The 21,166-nt window shown below is 40.4% G+C and overlaps 1 protein-coding gene across 7 annotated transcripts in view; it reads right to left on the reverse strand.

Moving 5' to 3' along the window:
• TSC22D1 (TSC22 domain family member 1) overlaps nt 1-21,166 on the reverse strand; it is a 78,052-nt gene that overhangs the window by 36,534 nt on the left and 20,352 nt on the right. Inside the window, exons 3-5 of one of the 7 annotated variants that reach the window (XR_011806411.1) lie at nt 9,709-9,804; nt 7,153-7,344; nt 3,989-6,188 (exon numbers count right to left, since the gene is read on the reverse strand). The exons of 2 other annotated variants lie outside the window; for them this stretch is intronic. Coding sequence is in view for 1 of the 5 variants with exons in the window: in XM_072032542.1 (XP_071888643.1) it covers nt 13,743-13,785 (43 nt within the window). In the remaining 4 variants the exon portion in view is untranslated. Of the gene's footprint in view, nt 1-3,988; nt 6,189-7,152; nt 7,414-9,708; nt 9,805-10,255; nt 13,786-21,166 lie in introns of those variants that run through there. 4 more of the 7 variants (XR_011806410.1, XR_011806412.1, XR_011806409.1 and 1 more) reach the window with 4 other exon arrangements.

Raw genomic sequence — 21,166 nt, forward strand, 5'->3', positions numbered from 1 at the left:
ACCCATAGGATTCATTTAATAAGCAAGGAACCCTCCTTTTTGGCACCAAGTAAAAAAGGGAAAAATGACATCCTAGAGTACTTCATACGAACTTAGTATAACCGTAAATTTGAGGGGGAGAGGTAAGAACAGCATCCACAATATAGTCACTAATTCTAGGGGAAAAAGTAAATTCCTGAATTTTGAGACACACTGAGGGATTTTGGTGTGTTTTTTGTTGTTTTTTTTTAGTATCATAACTATTGCATTTTATAAGTCATTGATTATACCAAAAATGACAAATTTTCTGGAGTTATCCAATAGCTGAAGATTCACCGAGAAGCATGGGGAGTTCAGTAGGTAAAGAAAAACCTCCTCATTAGGAAGGAGGAATTGCAAAAGAAATAGGGGGTTCAGGCAGTTTTATTTTAATTCCTTTTAGCTAGGGCTGAAGAAAGTTCCTTTGGGCCAGAAGATGACACGTCAGTCAAACTGGGGGACTACTCACTGAACCAAGGCCTGGCACACGTGTGGCTCTCAAGCATCTTCAGTTCGAAATTTGGACTCTGTGCAAGGAAACGTGCAAATTGAACAAATACAAACAGCTTGTCAAGTCACAGCATCTTGCATCTATTTCAGCATTTATAGAGAAATCCTCCTCTCTGCCTTAAAGTACGCCACGTTGGATGGTTTTGAAACAGCAGGCACTCCACGAGGGAAAAAACAGATGGCAGCTCAGGGGAACGAAATGTGGCAACGCAAACCATTCACTGCTCGAGTGTACAAGCAAGTGGAGATCCTAGATTTATCTCACTGATCTACATATGGTGTTCAAGCTCAAAAAAAAAATAGTTTAACTTAAAGCAAAGCCATCAGGAATGGGCAGGAGCACAGCCCTTCTATCATTATTACGTTGCCACCAGGTTTAGAATGAAAAAAAAGTCTAAGGAGAGAAAGTTAATCTGAAAGAGTAGCTTGAGTCCAACTAGAGGCAGGAATCTGGGTGTTGAGGTTACCTGGACAGGCAAACAAAAGGCCCTGCAGCTGCGCAAGTGCCACGCTGGAAGCACAAGGGGATACTGGAGTCCTCCAAGCAGTTTTCTCCAAAAAAACAACAGGGGGAGGTAGCTTGTTTCCTTGATTTTTTTTTTTTGAGCATTTATTCTCTGGACAAGTGTAGCATTACTGTTCATCATTCCTATTTGCAGAATTCATTTAATAAAAAAAAAAAGAAAATTCTCAACTAGTTAAAGGAAGTAACTCAACACTTGTTTAGAGTACGCTTAATAAGGGGGATAGATGGAAAAGGTCTGCCAAGTGCAAGTATAGAAGAAGATAGCTAAAAATAATTGCATTAAATTTAGCATTAACACAGAACATACTTAAAAGGTATCATTAATATAAACATAAAATGAATAGAAATGTCAGGACAGAACACAGCTCGTGGAACACTCCTCGGTACGCTCCAAAAAAGCAGTTCCCCAAATACTCAAGAACTAGTACAAGTTTGTTCTACAGCAGTCTTCATTTTGATATCCCTATCTTTTTTTTTTTTTAACCTATTTCTAACCTCAACAAGATCCAACAGAGGGCTACAGCTTCTGAAGGTACACAGGTTCTAAAAAGTTGTATAAAAATAAATAGGTAATTACAGAAGCACCTATGCCTACTTTCTCCTTAAAAAATGCAGCACTGGGTCCATAGTTTTAGACACCACTGGGTCACAAGCAATCAGTGACAAAGGGCTAATGAAGCTGCAAATCAGAGCTCACACTTCAGACACCACAAAACCAAGCCACACAAGCAACAGCCTTACAGGAACCCAGACTTTGCTAGTTTCAAGCTTTTTTTTTTTTCTCTCTCTCCCTGCCCTGCTGTAAGCAACAAGTGCTGCAAGCGATTTTCTGCCTGACAAGCGAGAGCTCCTACATTAGTTGACTGCTTATTTCAATTCCTGTGGTGTTCCACTACCCAGCTTAGCCAAAATTTCTCTAAAATGACCCAAAAGCATCCCGTCCTTACACAGCAGCTTGCGCTGAAGTTATCTGTTCAGTTGTTCTCATGCCCTTCAGTCTGGTTTCATCTCTATCTTTTAGACATTCAAAAAAGATTTTGCAAATTAATTTTCCTGCTTTCTCGTCTAATGCGAAGTACTACCACAGATCAAGAAGATATTTTAAAAGGTGTTTCAAGTTTCACTGTTCTGTGCAGTTCTACCCACAAGAGCAGCAGCAGGTGTGTAAAAACCCCCATGAATCACGTCAGTGGACGTATTCAACTCACGGCTTATGCATTTGGGGTAACTTCCAGTTTCTTAGAGATTTGTATTTCACACCCAAATGCCACTTCACTTTATTTCACACTCAGATGAACTTCCTAACCTTTCACGGTACCCTCCCTCCCTGGTCAATGCCAGGGTAGACAGGAATGAGAACACAATTCAGCTGCTACCTCAAGGAGCTGAGATTTCCTGACTGTTTCTCCCCTTAGCCCCCTTAAGCTTTGGAAAAATAGGTGATCCCTTATTTGTCAGGGATGTGTAATTTCTGTAATATTACGCATCCAAAGAGCCTTCCCATTCTTTCTGCAGCCCCGTGCAACAAGTCCATTACAGATTATTTTACCTTGCATTTTAAATATTTTCCTAGTAATAAGAAGCTAAATGTTTGCAAACTGCTAGGCTGCAAACTGTTAGAAATGAAACAACAGAGGTCAGTTTGACAGAGCATTAATTTCATATTTCACTCAAAACTGGTGGAAGTGATCAAGAAAGTACCACTGCCAGGGGTGAAAGTAACTAACTTAATATGGTCTTCAAAAGCTTTTTTTTTTTTTTTCCTCTAAATAGTTGTTTTGTAATGCCTTCCATGCCATTCAGATGATCCAGCTTCTTCAGCAGCCAAACCCAGTAATCCCTGAAACAACCCATCAACTCACCTCGCTTTGCTGGTAACAACCTGAATCATTTATGGGCCTGGCTGAGGAGCTGCACAGCTGCCAATTCTTCATGAAGTCCATGCAAGAAACAAAACTGGAACGGTTCAACTGTTTGTTAGCACCGCTGTCAGAGAACGCCTTTCTCCAATTAAAAAAAAAAAAAAACACTTTCTTTTTCGATTAATCCCCAAAGCACATGCATTCTTTCAGCAATCAGTAACATGTTTGACAATCCAAGGTATCTACCTGCTTTCCTCAAAGAGTAAAGAGGCTGAAAAAATAATTTTGTCATTTCTACTCAATCAAATCCCAGCGTCCTGCAGACAGGGATGCAGAAATGAAGTGGGAAGCCTCTCCCAACTTACAGTACACTACTGCTGATGGAACCAGTCTTTGACTTTCAGAAGTTCATTGCAAACTGCTGATAGTCTTGTAATCCACCCTCCTTCACCATAAAATAAAGGGGAAAAACACCCCAGAATCTACGCTGTTTATAGAAGGACCACGCTTTTGGTGCTTCTTTTTAAAAAAATACTCTGAACTGACAAAGCATCTCAAAAAAAAAAAATAGGTTTAGTTCTGGCAGAAGTATTCAGCAAGGTTTTCCCTGGAATTTCTCAAACTCTGTAAGAGACTCCATCACCTTCAAAACATCCCATAGCAGAGAAGGTTGCAACACAAGCCACAGAGGGTGGAGAGAAGGCGTGAAGAAAGCACATCTTTCAGGTTAAACAAGCTAGCTTTTCTTGGACAGGAGAAAAGACGTCAGCAGCCAGGATTTTATGGACTGGATATGAAACAGTTAGGAGGGGCTGGCATCTGGTAAAGGAGATGTAAAGAATTACAGACAGTGAGTTACGTAGCTCTAATGCTCAAGGAATTTTAAAGGGAGCAGAAAGGAAAAACAGGAACAAGCTTGTCCTGCACAATTATTAGTATTTGGGATTCAAAACCTAAAATCGCTAAAATCATCCCGTGCTTTTCCGTGTTTCCTGACATTCTGGAGACAATCAGAAGAGACTCACTCAATACTCATACAATTACATTAAGTACAATATAAACAAGAAGAAAATGGTTTTAGACATCTTTATTATTTAATAACACAAAGGCAGGAGCTATTGCTCTGAAGACGTATCAAGAATCCAGGATTCCAGCTGCAAAACCCAGAGAGCACGGTAATAGCAGGCTAACAATGCTGATACACAAGTATCAAAATGCTGACTTTATAAAAGCAACAGTCTTTTTGTGTCATTTTTTTTTTTTTTAAATTGTTACTATGGAGAGGAGGGGGACAAGTGAAGTCATTTTGGGTTTCCCTTCACTTTGGGCAGCAAGTGAGACAGTAATATTAGAAAGCTCTCAGTGCCCCTGATATTTCACTGTAAGCATGTAGTGTTCAGAAGCATTTCATGGTCTTAAATATACCTTCTTCTATAGAACACAATGACCAAGAACTGTGGCTGATGTAAGTGCACCTCCTAGGGAAGGCACACAGTGTTATCAGACCTTAAACAGACCAGAAATTAGAAAAGCACAGGTATTTTTCAACTAACAGCGCCGCTGGCACAGCTCTCAAGCCACAGATGTTAGTATTTATTTCTAAGACTCACAGATCTTCAGCTTCTAGCTTCCAGATTACTCCTGTTAAGCACACAATTCACCTCCAGAGGTCTGTACCTCTAACAGCTACTCGGAGTCACCATAAACATATGCACACATTTCCACTTTTTTTAATGAAAACCATCGAATTTGATACATTAAACTGATTTCTTTAAACTTCGAAGTGTTACTGTGGTCGCATAGTTTAACACACGCATCAGTTTTCTCAAAATACCACGTTATAAATTTAGCATTTTACTTGATAACCCCAGAAGAAGCAAGGCAAAGGAGTCTGATATTCGTGGCAAAAAGAGTCGTAAAGCCATCCACCAGAGCCAAATTTCAAGAAGGCCAATGCAAATGGCTCACTGCATAAGTATGCACTTAAACAGCACCATCTGAACAATTATTTTTAGAAAGCACCAAGGCTGCAATGCATTCCAGCATAATAAGAAGTCACAACTGCCATGAAGCGGTAGCCCCGGGGCTACGTTAAGACAGTTCGACCATTTAAATATGCTGGTGAATTTAATGAAATTCTAGGCATTAGTTAAAAACAATGCTTTCACGGTGACTGATTCCAGAAATTAGCTGGATTCAAGCACGAGCGTCTACTTTCCTCCGAGGGCCAGAAGCAGAAACCAGGAAAATCAAAGTGCTCTTCACCTACTGCCAGAGGGGCCGCTTCACCCTCCTGCCACCCCTTCTCGCTCTCAGCTTCAGAGCAAAGCTTCCCCCTCCCCTAATCTGAATGTTCAAAGTCAGGCTTATTGTTCAAAAGCCATTTCCTATAGTGAAAAGGAACAGAAGTACGCGGGCATGCGTGTGTTTGTCACTCCTGCCAAACATAAGGTTTTTATTTGGGATCTTGCAAGACATTTAATTTAAGTTCGGCTGCAGAATCCCCTTAGGGAAGACAATTAGAGCTTTCTGCTTTCTAACAAATAACTTTTCAATCTCCAATAATTTTTAAAGAAAAAAAAAATATGTTTTTCTACTTCCACAGCTCTCAGCACTCCCAATGTATCTTTTATCTACAGAAAACCACAGGAAACCTCAAAAGATGCAGTACTTTTCAAAATGCCATTGACATTTTTGGCTTTTTTTTTTTTTTTAAAGTAAAATTGAAGAGGTGGAAAGCCTAATTAAACATCATTTCCATAATTTCCATAAGAATCTTCATTATATGCTTTATAATCATTTGAATAGGCTAGAAGTCCAAAAGGCTTTACAAATATGTCAGTCCAAACCACAGCAGAACCCTGTTTCCCAGACTCGCGTGGCATCTCCTATGTCCAATAATTACATTATCGGACCTGTAAACTCTTATACTTGGATTTATTGATTTCATCTTCATCAGATAGCAAGATGCCAGGTTTAGGTTTTTATAAAAAAAAAAACAGCTTTATGACATCGTAACAACAGGACTATAGGAGGCCAACCAAGTTTCCTAAGGAATCCCGTGTTAGAAGTAATTCTCTGCCTATGCTTCCATATCTAGGGTGGCTCTGTGTGATGGAAAAAGGAGTCATTTCTTTCCCAATCCCATTTTTGCCAGGAGATCCTGCTTAAGGAAGGCCAAGATCCAAACCCAGTCATCTTCCAGCAACATAAATGGTTCTCAAGATCTTCTGCTGAAGGCTTGTGACGCGGTATAAAGGTTAGAAGGTGTCCTGAAGCGATTTGGAGGGAATGAAGAGGGAGAGAAGAGTCACAAGATGCACCAAAGTAATAATGCACGTAACATAGTTCCAAACGACTTCACTCAGCAAAGAGGAACTGGTAAAATCTCCTTAGAATTACACTGCCACTTCTCAGGTGACACTTTTCGCTAAAAAAAAAATCTGAAGGAAATTGGGAATCAATTTCCTGTGTCAGCAATGCCATCGCTGGAGAAAAAGAAAAGGTCTGACTTGGGGCTGCTGACGTTTGCGAGGAAGAGGCTGTTGCTCTGCACAGCATGAAGCGAGGAAGGCAGAATTTACCTGAACTGATTGCCCCTATCTGGGCCTTAGGAATTGCTGATTGATCAGCAGCACATCCCCTTCCTTTCTCAGAGCATTGCAGTCAATTCCCTTTGCATGGACAAAGAAACTGGACAAACCCAGCAGCCGGACTCCTCTGAAGGCAGAACATATTTACACATTGAGGTTTAGACCTGGGGAAGGCTGTCACTGCTGGGAACCCACCTGCTGGCCTCTGCCTTTACTGCACAGCCAAAGCTAACTAACATTGGTGAAAGAGACAGGGAGGAGATGAAAATGATGTGGCTACGGGCCTCGTACAATCAATCACTGGCTTTACCTAGGCCCTAGCCACCAATTTCTACTCGACTTAGCTTCCTGTATAGAAAAGGGTCAGACGCAGAGTGCCATGAGAGCCTCAAAGAGCTCCAGTGCAAATACGACCCCGTGAACAGGAAGCTTATGCAGAGGTATAAAAACATTCTTCCCAAGTACCCAGGATATTTTTTCTCCTCTCTCTCTCCCCCACGTTTTTCGTTAAGCCGCTCACACTTCCTCTCTCTCAGCCTAGAGAAGTGGAAGACAACATCAACAAAAAAATAAGCATAGAGAAACAGCATAAAGTCCATCCTTCACACCTGAGTGGATGGCGGTTCAAAGGGGCCCTACCTACCTGCAACCCTGTTGTTTGCTTCAAGAACTCTGTTTGCCCAAGGAAAAAGAGACGAGCAAATCCTGGAAGCAGATCCTTCCCCAAAGGAAGTTTCTTTCTGAGTCTGCAACCTGGAGCTTTTGCTTGAGACTCAGTCCTCTGAGCCGGTTCTTTCTTCAAACTTTCACACTGGTTCTGTACTTTTGTGGGCAGCTGGAAAAAGAATGAAGCCGTAGGCTGAGGCAGGGACTCCAGACTTCCAGGGTAGGGAGGCAGAAAAGACTGGAGGGGAAGGAAAAGTGCTAGTTGGTAACTTCTTGGCAAATGATCTGCATTCCCTCATTTTCGGCCACACAGAGACATACACATAGAGTCACTGCAATAGGGGAGGATGACAAGAGATGAGTACTAGACATGCAGTTTTTTCATGCTCTGATGCCAAAAAAAAAAATAACCCAAGGTGTTGAACTGTGAACTTTCAAGACTGTTAAGACATCTACCAATAGATGAGATCAATAAGATGTTTTGTCCAGAAAGTTCTCTCAGTTTGTTACAAGTAGATGTAGGTGGGGAAAAAAATGTGATTTTAATTTCTGGGGGGGGAAAAAAAAATCCAAATTTCTCCTCTGTTCACTCTGAAGAGAATTAAAAATGGCATCTAGTGCAATGCAGTGAACATCTCCCCATGGTCATAGACAGGAAGTCTCTTTAAGAAGAAATTATACTTACCTGAACGTTTCCCTTACCAAGGGCTCCCTAACCCCACTTCCAGCTCCTCTGTAAGAGGCCTTATTCCAATCTCAAGTTCTCTGTCCTTTCTCTATCCTTTTGCAAAATCAGATTGATCAAAGGCTGACAGCAGTTTAACTAGATGCCCTAGGAGTTATTTTTGTTATTGTTTTAATACAAACTATCAATGCACAAGAGCAGAAATTTTCCTCTTCATAAATTCTCAAGACTGACAGGCTCCAGTCAAGTTTTACCAGTAGCAAGGAGCCAGCATCCAACAGAGCAGCACAGAATGGGACTTAAAAAACAACTCTTCATAGAGTTGTGTACCTGTTTACTGGCTATTACCCACTGCAGCAACTTCTGCACAACAGCAGCAGGCTGGTATTTGCACATGGGCAGCTGTTGATCCATGTACCTCAGATGAGATGTTAGCATTTTATCAGCAGTGCTTTCAGGACAGCAGGTAAAGCCCAATGGTTAACCAAGAAGATGCATTTCATGCAATTTCTCCTATAATTAATTTGGGGGCAGTTTTGGTGGCTTTTTCCCTCCACTCTCTTCTTTGGACACTACACCTAACAAAAACACTTTGAGTAGTTTGGTATCTTGAGTGTCCTTCAATTATAAGCTTTCCCATCCTTCCTTCGTGCTGCTCCAGGTCACAAAGAGAAGCTGGAATGAAACCTAAGTTTCATCATTCACATCACTGCAATAATCTATTGTTAGAAAGGCACCTTTAACTTCTGCTGTTAGGGTAAAACAGGAATGCTTCATATGTTTTTTTAAACAGATGATGGAGAGCCATCAACAACAGGACCCGATATCCTGCACTCACTGAAACAGAGAAATCAGCAAGTCAGTTCCAAAGAAACTCCCTGGGCATGCAAAAAGATGCTCTCTGCCTCTTGATTCCTGAGGACAAACAAACACAGTGATACTACTTCAATTTAAGGTATAAGGTTTTGCTCTAAATAGTCTATTTTATAGCTAATCCTTTTTTTTGTTTTCTCTATCCTTTAGTAGAACTTCATGACATCTGCTTAGATATGTTCATCCAAACGTCATGACACCAAGGTGTGTTTCCTGTACTTTTCAATCTGGCAAAATACTGGCTTTTTGATTTAGTATCAACTCAAAAGGTTAGAGAGTCAGGTTGAGTCTTTCATCTTGCACGCCTGTTTCTGTGTAAAAGGGTCTCTCTGTATGCCAAGAACTGAGCAAAACATACGTAAATGTAACTGGCCATTAGATGTCTCCAGGATGATCTTTATGTTCTCCACTTCCAGTAAGGTAGATGATACAAGATAAAAACAAAAGACAATTATAATAAACAGGATGGGTTCAAGGAAAGAATTTCTACTGTTAGCTACTTGCTGGCTAAAAAACGATCACAAGAGGACAGTACAATTAGAAGCACATATCTTCTCAGGTACCTTTGTGATTATAAAGTTCTTTCTTATTAAATAATTTGCAAATACTCTTGACTCTGCAACTTTTCAAGTTGCCAGTACCTGCTACGTACTTGACAATACCTATCACACAGCTACAATGCCACACACAGCATTCCAGGCTTAATTTCAGGTGGTAGGTGTTGAAGCCTAGAACACCATCAACACTTCCTGAATTGATGTTCTATTACACTGAGCTGGAAAAGAATATATCAGAGTAAATCAACCCAGATGAAGCAGCGTGACCCAGCTTAGTATAGATTGCTTTCAAACTGCGATTTGTCTAGCGTCTCTGTGATATTAAGAAAAGGTTGCCTTCGAGACGTCCTATTCAATAGGAAAGATCCTATTCACTGGAAAAAATTACTCCAGATCATACTGCCCATTATGAAATCACCTATTCAGGCTTCAGGGGGTGTGGAGAAGAAGATTACTTGGTCATATTCTATTCGCGTAGCAGTTCTGTAGAGGAGACAAAGATCCAACACAAAACCTGAGGAAAAAAAGCATCTATGAGAACTTGGAGCACCAGTGTTTTCCTCACAAAAACAGAAATAGATACGCAAAAAAACAGTTTGGGAGATCATTCTGAAACGCGTTGTTAGGAATAACTTGTTTTTAAGTTCCTTTCTTTGCATCAAGGTCATAGTATTTCTCCTTTTTAAAAGGAATGGGAGAACTCTTTATTTCTACTTTTTACCCTTTCATACATCTTTCTTCCCTTGTAGACTTGTTTTGAACACTGAAGAACAAGAAAAATTGGTCACGTTTGTGTTCTAGCTATGAAAAATACCAGCCTGATTTCTATATGCAGATCCATATTTCAGGCTGAAACAACCGAAAACTCCTTTGTTCTTCTAAGATTTAGAGGAGCAGGAAGACCTGAAACAGGTTATCCAAAAGTACCTGAGTTCCTCTTATGGGAATTTTTAGAGAGGATTATCTTTTCTTTTTTTTTTTTTTTTTGCCTCTTCAGAAGTGATTCCTGCTACAGAGACTGGGTGTTCGGCCAGCTTAGGGAATTGAACAGACAACAGCTCTTCTCTCAGTCACTGTACTGTAGTTTGCTGAATTACCTCGAGTGCAGGCTACGATGGGATCAGTCCACTTGGAGCAGGGAAAAATTCTGGCTGTGATGACAAGAACTGCTCATGTGGATGATCTTCAGATAAGGATGAGGTCAGGAAGGCCCTGGTACCTCTGCTTCTGAGCATACAGCAGACATTAAGGAATCTTACAATAGATGTTTCATCTCCTTTGTGGGAAGGAAGGGATCAATGCTGTGTCTTTGTCTTTCCATAGTGACCTGACAGTCGATAGAGATGCTGGGAGCAAAGCTCCCTTTAGTGTTTTTTTCTACATTCTCTGCTCAGCAGGTTTCACTGCCACTAAGTGGATCAAGAGACAGCGAAGACTGATCCCCATTTTTCTGCAGTGTGGTTCTGCTCCATAGCCAGTAAAGAAAAATCTAAATACCTGAGTAAATTCTGTGGGAGACCATCTGCAAAATAAGCAAAAAACTGAATCTGTGCATTTGGTAAGTGGTACAGAGTACAGAAAAGAAAAAAAAAGTGTTGCTGCTTGTAATACTGCAGCTCCAACCACTACAGGATCCAAGTAGAAACAAAAAGCAAACTGCTGCATCTGATTCACAATCCCTGCAGCTAGCTTAACTATTTCTCAGCCCCTCAAACTGAAGTCTTATAGCATCATGCAACCAGGCAATTATTTTAGATTTAAAGTGCTGCTGGCCATACGGAGTATCTGCAGCTACAAAACCAAAACTTCCTAGGTTGAGAAGCATCTGTTGCCCTGCTGCCATTCACTGGTTTAGTCCTACCTCTAGAAACGTGCAGGCTAAAAACCCACTGTAGGATCTATGCAGCAGCATCTGGTTGAACTGCTATTCAAAATAAACGTTACAAGAACAACAAATTTTAGCAAAGCACCTTTCTCCTGGAAGTCAGCACCAATATGTCATGGATATTGAAGAATCAACAATAGTGATGTAAAGCTAACTGCTTACATTCCAAGCAACTGACCCAAAACGTTTCCCAAAACTTGATGTATTTTGGTTTCAGGGAGTGGGAGAGGAGCAGGGAACTGAGGGGACGGAAAAGGAGACATCGAACATTGCAATAGCCACATCAGGAAACATTATCAAATCTCAAGAAAGAGAAAAGGCAGTAAAGCTATAGATCAAAGTATTAATTTAAAGAATTAAGCGTCATGCAAGCCATCACTAAAAGCTAAACTTGCAGGCAATTGGGATGGCAGGAATCTTGACTTGCTGAATTTCAAAGTGTCTTTTAAAGCATCTGGCCTCTTTCCAGAAGTATTTTGTGCTCAGTTTAACAGCCTACTACACACCTTTGCAGGCCGTAGCGCTATCTAGATTATCGTGCAAGGACTTAGGACCTACCATGTGGGTACTGCTCACTAAAAGACCTTTCCTATTTCCCGGTTAGGAGTGGTAGGAAACTTCGGAATTGTGTCCTGCTGAATTTGGAGAAGCCGAAGTTGTATAAAGCTGCCACAGAACGATACGTTTGAGAAATACAGACAGTACTTCTTCAAGCTTATATAGCAGCAGGAAAACACTAAGGGTATAAAACTCAAGAATTGGTTGATTATAGAAAAATATTGCCTTGTAAGAGAAAGTTCCATTAATTTTAATAGATGCATCCATTTTATTAAATTAAATACATGGGTACTTGTTAAGCAATATTATTTTCATTTTAAGAACACTTAATATTCTTTCAGTGTAAACAGTTTATCAGCATGCTTTGTTTCTTGTCAACTTTGTACGCCAAGTGCTGTTGATAGCAAACCTTTTATGGCCTAATTAAAACACATTTTAAATCAGATTAACAGACTTTACTGGCAGTAACTAATTTTTGCCAGAAAGACAGACCTTCATTCAGCCTTTGGGAAACCTTACGCTCCGAACAAGAGGCAGAGTCCATGAGCTGATATGCAGTGCTTTTAAGAAATAACATCTTTTATGATGCCAGGTTGTTCAGCTTTTTCTCCCTTAAAAAAAGCCAACAATAGTGACAAAGGTTGCAGTACTCCCAGTACTTACACCTTGAATTTAGTTGAAGAAGTTACACAAAACCAGCAGTTTCTTAATATTAAGAGGCTTTGTGCTTTCCTTTCCAGCTCTAAATAGATGTTTACTTGATTGAATTTGATTCCGTGTACCCGCAATTAGCTTCTATACATTTCTTACAGAATTTTAAGCATTTTTTTAAAGAGATTTTTATCACTGAGTTCTCAATCTTCACGTAATTCCTACAGTTCTCTACTGAGGGTCTATCCATAGAAACTAGAAGCATAAATACTACACACGAGCGATGTTAGGAATGACCCCAATACAGCTCAAGAGCCACACCACACTGGATGCCAGTGGTGGGTTTTGGTGGGTTTCTTTTGTTGTCTTTCCTCCCCAAACTCAATTTTCAGGTGAAAACAGCTCAAAGCTTTTCTACATAGGTTCTAACCCTTGCTCATCTCTATGAACTCTCCACTGATGCCTATGGTATCCGGAGAACTCAAATACAGCAAAAATATCCCTTGCACACAAGTATTTACTCAAACATAGAGAGATTTAACGGGCTTATGTTAGTAAGTGACAGCACAGATGAACTGGAAAAAATGAAACCTAGACAAATTTGTGTTTTTTTTGTTTGGTTTTTTTTTTTTTTTTTGGAAGTCCTCCATTTTAACAAGTTCTACTTGGGAAAGTACTCAAAATGCACATTTCAGAATTCAACCCTTACCATGTTTCTTTCCGTATCAAATATTAATTTCAACACATTTCATATTCAAATACGTTACCAATTCTTGTCCTTCCAAATTTAGCATGTAATTTGACCAACAGGCTTGACCATTGTCTCAGCCATAGGAGCTCTATGGCCAAAAACTGGACTGTCTTCTACAAACTTACTCTTCCTGCTGAGGCACAAACTGATGTCATGAAGTTATGTTGTAACTTAGAACTACATTACATTTTTGACTATTTTTGCCTGCTGAGTAGTAACAGTACATGAAAAATGCATTCTAGATCATCTCGTACTGCTACCACCACACAAAAACACTTTCTGACTTTTTAAGTTTGCTGACTTACTAGTTTTCCTTACTGGACCACTGCCCCAAGTTCACCCATATTTTAGTATCGCATTAAAATTGCAGGACTCTTCCCAAATATGACTTGAAGTAAGACCGCCACAAGTTTTATAGCCAAACACTCAGAAGTCAGCTGAGGTTAAGAACACCTGAAATGTTATTTGGCTCTGCTTAAGTAGAGCTGAGATCGTGCTGAGCTCCCCTGTATCTTTTCTCCATGCGAGCACCTTCACACCTACCTGCTTTGATCAGCCAGAGCTCCCAGCTTTTGCACTAGACACAATTAACTTTGGCAGTGCCTCTTCACGGGCATACCAGTGTGCAATGTTTGACTGTCAGTCTGTATCTGTTGAAATATTAGCACTTGGTTTAGGTTGCATGAAAGGAAAAACACAGCATCAAGTCATACATAACAATAAGAGAGAGATGAATACACATGCACCAAGATCTGTTTCTGGCCCAGACTTACGGCTTGCACACAATTATTCAGAACAGGGAAAGAGACACCATGCATCCATACCAGATAGAAACTTACCCCACTAACTGATCTGGGGTGTTTAATCATACCCTGAATCTCACAGGACCCTCTTTCTTTTATTTAATGACTTCATTGGCAAAAATATAAACGCAATCAGGACAGATAAAAAGAGCCTCCCACACAGTCAGGCAAATATGCAATAGAGTAAGAACCCTTTTGATAGAAAACACTATTTGAATCACTACTGAACACCTCTATATATGATCCATACATACAACATGCAAAGCTGATTTTGAAAGCAAGCTTGACAACTATATACAGCAGAAGCTCTTGACATGACGGGTTTTTTAGCATGAAATCAGTTGCCTGATCCGTGCAAAAATGTAAAAAAAAATCACCGTTTCCTCAAAATAGCTGTTATATTTAATAAAATGCTTCTGCCTCTAAGTTCCTAAGATCACCTCTCCTATAAAAGACCAGCGAGGCTCCTTTCCTTCCCTTCCATCACATTTTCTTTTTAAGGCAAGATTCTAAAATTAGTTTGCAGCAGGACCAGAGAGAGGTCTGCGTTACAGTTATCAGATCTTAGCCGCACGGTATCTGTGAACAAACTGGCAGATTTTCATCCGAGGGGCTTCCTAGCCACCAAAGAAAAATAAAAGCCGAAAATCTCACAAGCATTATTTCTACACGCAGGAAAGGTTGCGAACAAACTATCTTACACACTCCCAGATCATTGTTTAACTAGAACTCCATCTTCTAGTCAACCAAAAATACAAGGAGGAAAGCAGAGAACACACGACACAGCCTGACACAGCCAGCTTAAGGAAAACTGCAACACTGATGCCTAATAAAGTAAAAGTCATTGTTTGCATGCGCTCAAAATCCCTTCTCTAGATGCTGTAAAATTCAACATTACACAGAATTCAACTGAGTCCGCATTAAGTGCAGTTACTCTTCCAAGTAGCTGTTTCTCCAAGTTTTAAGTAATTCTTTGTCATAGTTTAATAGCTACACAAGTGAAATCCCTATAAGCATTTTGCAAACTGGACTGGAGCCTTATACAGCATAACTGCTTTTTTCCTCTCCTCCCTTTTTGGCTGGGCAAGCATTATACTGAGTATCTTTCACGCAAGCAGTTCTATAGATCAGCATCAAGTAACTCTCTGTTCCTTTATTTCTTCAGTATTTTTATTGTAGACTTCAGTCCAAAGGAAAAATTCTTCGGACAGAACTGCCAAGTTCATATTTCATGATGCAGCTTACTGCAACACTCTGCTTTTCCTACCTCTGGCAACCTTTCACATGTCCTGTGTTGTGTTTGTTTTTTTCTTCCAAGTCATCAGGGAATTGCCTTTTACCAGTCAAGTTCTTGCAGCCCAGCTTATAAAACACAGCCTGCGTATGTATTTAAGCAGCCTGCATGACAGAAGAATCATTGATGGTACCCAGTAAAACACGTTCTCGTCATACTTGCAGAGGCAACTGCACCACTTTGTTGGAGAGAAGCTGTAGGAAGTCTTTCGGTGAGCACTCAGCGGCATGTTGCAATGCACCATTAAAACATTCTTCATGAACTGAACACCACTTGAAGAAATACTGAATTTTCAAAGCCTGTGCTAAGCAGGAGTTTGCTTTTCAATCAATGAATCTGGATATTATGACTCGACATTTTGCTTCATCGGTTCTTCTCGTACATTTTTAAGTATGCAGATGGAAAAAAAGGGTGTGTTAGGAAAAACAAAAGCACTAACAAAGTATTGATAGCCTGTCACTACCACAAGCAATAAGAATGTCTTCATACTTACTGCAACTTGTTACAAAAAAAAAAAAAAAGCAGTGAAACACATTCTGTATTCAACAAAACAGCAAGGGGACAATTCCCATCTCCAAAGTGGGGGAAGAGAGAACTGGGAGATGGAGAAAAGAGAGGTGGGGAGGACAATAGTCCACAACTGCAACAGAACCACTTAAACACCCTTTAGCAGCACGTACATTGGCAGGTAATCGTCAAAGAGCAAGTAATTTAAGCATGACAACCCCAGCCTGCAAGGAAAGGAATCATTAAAATGGATCTCTCAGATTTTTGAGCTCTACAAAACCTAAAGCTGCTTCACTTCAAAGTAACATTGATTATACACTAAAAGAGTACAGAAACATATGATGACTCTTACCCCCGCTTATGGAGTTGCGGTTAAAGAAACTATAATCTGTAAGTATTCTAAAAGGAAAGTCAAGAGAGAAAGAATAAATGTCTTAAAATCCTTTTCACTGCAGAAAAGCGTTGTCTTCTTTTCTCGTACCCTCCCAAGCACGCATTAACACAACACTGAAGACCTACCATAACAAATGGCTATCTGAGCAGTGCCCTAAAGACTAATATAAACCAAAATTAAGCCTATTTAGCAGCCAGCAATCAGGAACATCAATATCATCTGACTCCCCTGCTTTCAACCTACCATAACTAAATTTTTACTACTCTCTGTTAATTTGAAGCATAAATGTATAGTGTAAATAGTCTGAGGTAACAAGCGTGACACCACGGACAGTAATATCAGTTTTGAGTAATCCCCATGCACTATTGAACAGGGGGAGGAAGACAAATTCAAGCAAGCTTGTTGATCCACTTGGGAACTGCAGCTAACTTTAAATACAAAAAGCATTTTCTCCTTTAAGAAAAGCAGGCTCATAGCTGTTTGAGCTTTAAACCCTTGCACATATTTGATTAGAATTACTCGTTTTATTTAGCACATGGCTAAACATGACTAGAAGGTGATTTAGTTCACACAGGCAGTTTCAAACCCCATGGACTTGCAAATTACTAGTTACCACCCTCAAATGGTCTGAAGGGATAAACCATTCTGGATTCCGCAGGATTACTGCCCGTGTCGTCCTACCACAATTTTGACAGGGTCATTAAAAAAAAGGACGGAGTGTTTCTGCTGCATCTTCCCTACGAGACAGCTTTTAAATCCAGCTTGACACCTCCCCTGTTGGAGCAGCGAGGCAGAGCATCCTGAGCTCGCAGAGCAGCAGCACCGTGTCTTCTTCGGGCAGCCACTAAAAGGGAAATTACAGCAGGATAGGAAGAGGAAAAGCAAGAACTTAAATTATCAAGGGCGAAGGGAAGGGAAGAGCAGCATGGCAATAAGAAAGGGATAACTGCAGTGCCAGAGTAAAAGGGATTTCCGATGGGAAGTCCTAGAAGGGCTACCTATGCGTGTTTTAACTCTAATACTCATGGAATATATTGCTTGTTTCTCAAATAACAAACAAAAACACCTGGGGAGGGGGGAAAACAGATAGACGGAAGTCAAATCTTTTAGTGTTGCTTCCTAGATCCCACACTCCCCCTGTAGCAGAGCCACTGGCTCAACTTCCCTGACTTGAATGCTGCAAGAGCCAACCTAACTTTCTGCATTTATTAAGCCCTTTGCAGGACCAGAGGCCACGTTATGGCTATAACACTTAGGCTTGAACATTAACCTGAATATTGCATCAGCTATGCTATTTTGAAGCACAATTCAGCTTTTCTTTCATGACCTGATGCAAGCCTCGATGTTTTGGTTTCCAAAAAAAACGTTCAAGTGTAGTTTGTTCAACATCGTCCTACTTGCCAAATATTTCAGAGCCATTCTAATTTCACGCAGCAACATCAACTAGCAGCAAGGTTTATTAAAAGCAGTGACTGCTGTGCTTGACAAGAGAGCAGCTAATATTAAATTTATCCTTCTAAATACACTAAGAAGTTCTGTCAGCTTTGTTTAACTTCCATTTTACTACGTTAGGCTGCATGAATGATGGTATCAATGAGAAGAAGAATTCATCATGAAAAGAATTTGGGAGTCTCAGGACTGAAGTTTAAGAGATTCCTCATCCATAACACTGGTATCTCAAAAAGGCATCACGGAAAACCAGGCTTATCATTTGTGAAACTCCTGCTGTCACAGTGCTATCATGAGACCCCAAAACACAGGGCCTGGTTCAGTTACCTGCTCTCTCCTGTTTTAATATTTAGCATTCAGGCATTTTCTAAAAGCTTCCCAGAAGCTCATGAAGAGGTAGTCAGGCTCTAGACAGGGTGTATGAAGAGGCATGCAGTTGCCAACTCCTCCACCTTTGTTTTGCCTTGAGTTATCTGCCAAAGGCATTTAGCAATTTAACAAACAGGCAAAGAAATAGTTTGAACAAGGACTCAACAGCATATTCCATTTTCTTGGCTCCAATACACCCACTCTGGTCTGCTCACTGGCCAAAGCAAAACCACAAAAAAACTAACAAGTTCTGAATTACTGGTGTAACTGAAGTCTGAGCATGTCATTTGCACCCAGTTATGCCACATTCTCTGCAAGTGCAGGAGATACAAAAGGAGGAAAGCGATGAACAGAGGCTTCCGATGCTAGAATATCTGAAATCAGTAGGTCTGAAATACCCTATTTTAGGGTCTAGTGGTCACCCTAGGGCTTACCTAGATGAATTCAGCAAGTCCAAAGGATCTGCCTCTCTGCTCCTGACTCTCACGTACCTAGCTGCAGCTTCCTCTGGGAGGAATCTCAGTGTCTGCACGGGCTGACAACTGTCCAGAAACTTGCAGGCTGCTGCCTGAAGCAGCAGGGTAACAGCATACCGCAAAGGGAAAAAAAACAGAATTGGCACACAGACAGAGCCAGGCCAACAGGTTTCCCTTCAACACTGTCATACTTTACAGAGCTTGACTTCAGGCTTCTGTTCTCTCCTCTGTAAGCATCAGGGAAAAGGAATTTGGAATGCAAAAAAAATAAAACCAAGGCTCTTCTTCCCCACCCCGCCCCCAGCTGCCTCCCCCAAAAAGTCAGCATAAAAACCCGTTAGAAATCCCAAGGCGTTGAGCTCAGGACAGCTTTGCTGACTGCGCTGTGGATTCCAGGGCTGAAGGAGCCAGAAGGGGGGCATGACATGGCTCGAAGGATACAAAGGGTCAAACAGGCAAGCATCAGAGAAATAGAATAAACTCTAGGTTTCCTCATGGTCCTTCAAGAGAGCTTGGTTTACAGAAAGCTAGATGCTTTCTCTCTCAAGCTAGGAATAGTCAACTCGATTACCAATAACAGCCAATGCCAGCACCATGCACTTCTCAGAGAAAATACTGCATTTTTCCACACCTACTGAATTCATCACAGGATCACCAAATAGTTGAGATTGGAAGGGATGGCACAGCAGGGTCAGCTAGCAGGAAGAAATAATAAGCTGCAAGACATTGCAGGGTACTGCCTCCTGAGATGGCAATAAGCAGGGCTGGGAGCTAGCCACTTCTCCCCACCTTCCCCTCCTCCTGCCCACTGAAGATGTGCATTCGTCTTGTATTTACAGGTACAACCCCACTCACAGCAGAGCACCACCTGCCGCAAGGCCATTTGTATAAGGGAACTCTATTTAACATATCATTTGGACACCTCATTATCAAATGGGTAAACTTTCTTGTTTATAGATGTGTCACAACTTGGTATTTCCCAATTGAGGGGAAGCCTTTTTCTATTTGTTGAGAACCCCTTCCAGGCAATATGCTGTACCTTAACTGACGGGAAAAGGCTATTGTTGATTCTTAATTAAAAATCCACGTACGGCAAAACCAGGGCATCACACAAAAAGCCTGCACCTCACAGCTTTAATTTCAAGGGTGTAAGATGTATAGTGAAAACTCCTTCTCCAGCTAATACAAACCTGAAGCTTATCAGTAGCTTTAATTGATAACTACTTGTTTTGAAGCTAGAGAGCCAAGAGACAGCTCCAGACAGCGTCTGAACCTTTTTATCTATCAGTGTGACTTAACCCAGGAAACAGCAGAAGACATGAGAAGCGTGAGCTGAAGCTTCAAAGAGCCAGCTCATAAAGAGCAAAGATAGTGAGAAATATTCATGGACACTATTTTTTATTGATTTCAGGTGAATTTCATCAGGATGGCTCAGGATACCTTACTTTTAATGAGTACATGCCACGACTACTAAATAAACTAAAAGAGAACAGGAAGCAAGTAATGTAACCCCTCTTGAAGCATGACTATTAATAATAATGCATCATGCTCAAGTGTCGTGTTTTTAATTACTATCAACTCAAACCCATAAGCAGAATTAAATGAGTACACAAATATTACTAAATCGCTCCTCCCTAGATGTTAAGTAAACATTTAGAGTCACTTGGGACCCTTTAAAAGACAGTGATTTATTTAAACTGGGCCAACGACTGAAATTAGCATGAGCATTTTATGTTATGTTTTTGTATCATGTATCATCACGCTTTAAGCGTACATCAAAGATTCGGAGACAATGCCGTGAAGTCTGTTTTAGCTTCTATAAACTAATAGCCACATCAATGACAGAGAAAACACGATACTGTAAACACAGAAGAACTGTAACATGACTCGTGAATAATCCCACTGACTTCAATGAAAGCTCTTTACATGTATGATTTAAGCTAAAGCTACATTACTAAAATCTTCATTTTTAACACAAGCTTTTTATATCCGTAACTGTTAACTAAATGTAGAGTGAATAGTAATGAGAAACTACTCATAAAAGAGTCAAAATTGTGAAAAAAAAATGGAGCCTCGAGGGAAAGACATCCAAATTCCTGTGTCTGTGGTTCATTGGTGCAAAAGGTAAGCAAGGGGTTTGAAGAACAAATATAATCAACTCAGTGTTAAATTATAGCAATTCACATTCTCTCCCTTTCCGTTAATGTTCCCTTAGTCAAAAGCAAAACCATAAATAAGCAGTTGCAGTACCAAATCTCAATGAATTAGCTACGAGTGAATTCCAGTAGAAAATTCTTCCGTGGCTACATCACTCTTCCTTTTCCTCCTTAGAAAAATGGGTTCCACATAACTAGAAATAATAAGCATTTGTCAGAGTCCTTGAAATTCCTCCTGCCTAGACACAGCACAGAAATAACCATCCTATCATAAACCCCAAATATGCGAACAATCCTCTTCCCGAATTTACACAGGATTGCAAGAACGATCAAGGATCAATTAAAAAGTTCAGCCACAGATTTGTTTGTTGATCTCCTTTTCCAACCCAAGCTTTCGTGCGTTAAACCTCAGGTGCTGGGATTTTAATTAAGTAGGGTTTTTTACATAGCTAATTATTTGAATCAATTATATTAAACTTGAAAGGACAAAAACTGTTAGTGCAAACAAAGAATTTAACAGCTTGTTTTGATGCTGGAACATGATGTAAGGCTCTTTTGTGCAGCAACTGAAAAGCTTAAATAA

Source organism: Anas platyrhynchos, chromosome 1 (assembly GCF_047663525.1).
Source record: "Anas platyrhynchos isolate ZD024472 breed Pekin duck chromosome 1, IASCAAS_PekinDuck_T2T, whole genome shotgun sequence".
NCBI classification, from domain to species: Eukaryota; Metazoa; Chordata; class Aves; order Anseriformes; family Anatidae; genus Anas; species Anas platyrhynchos.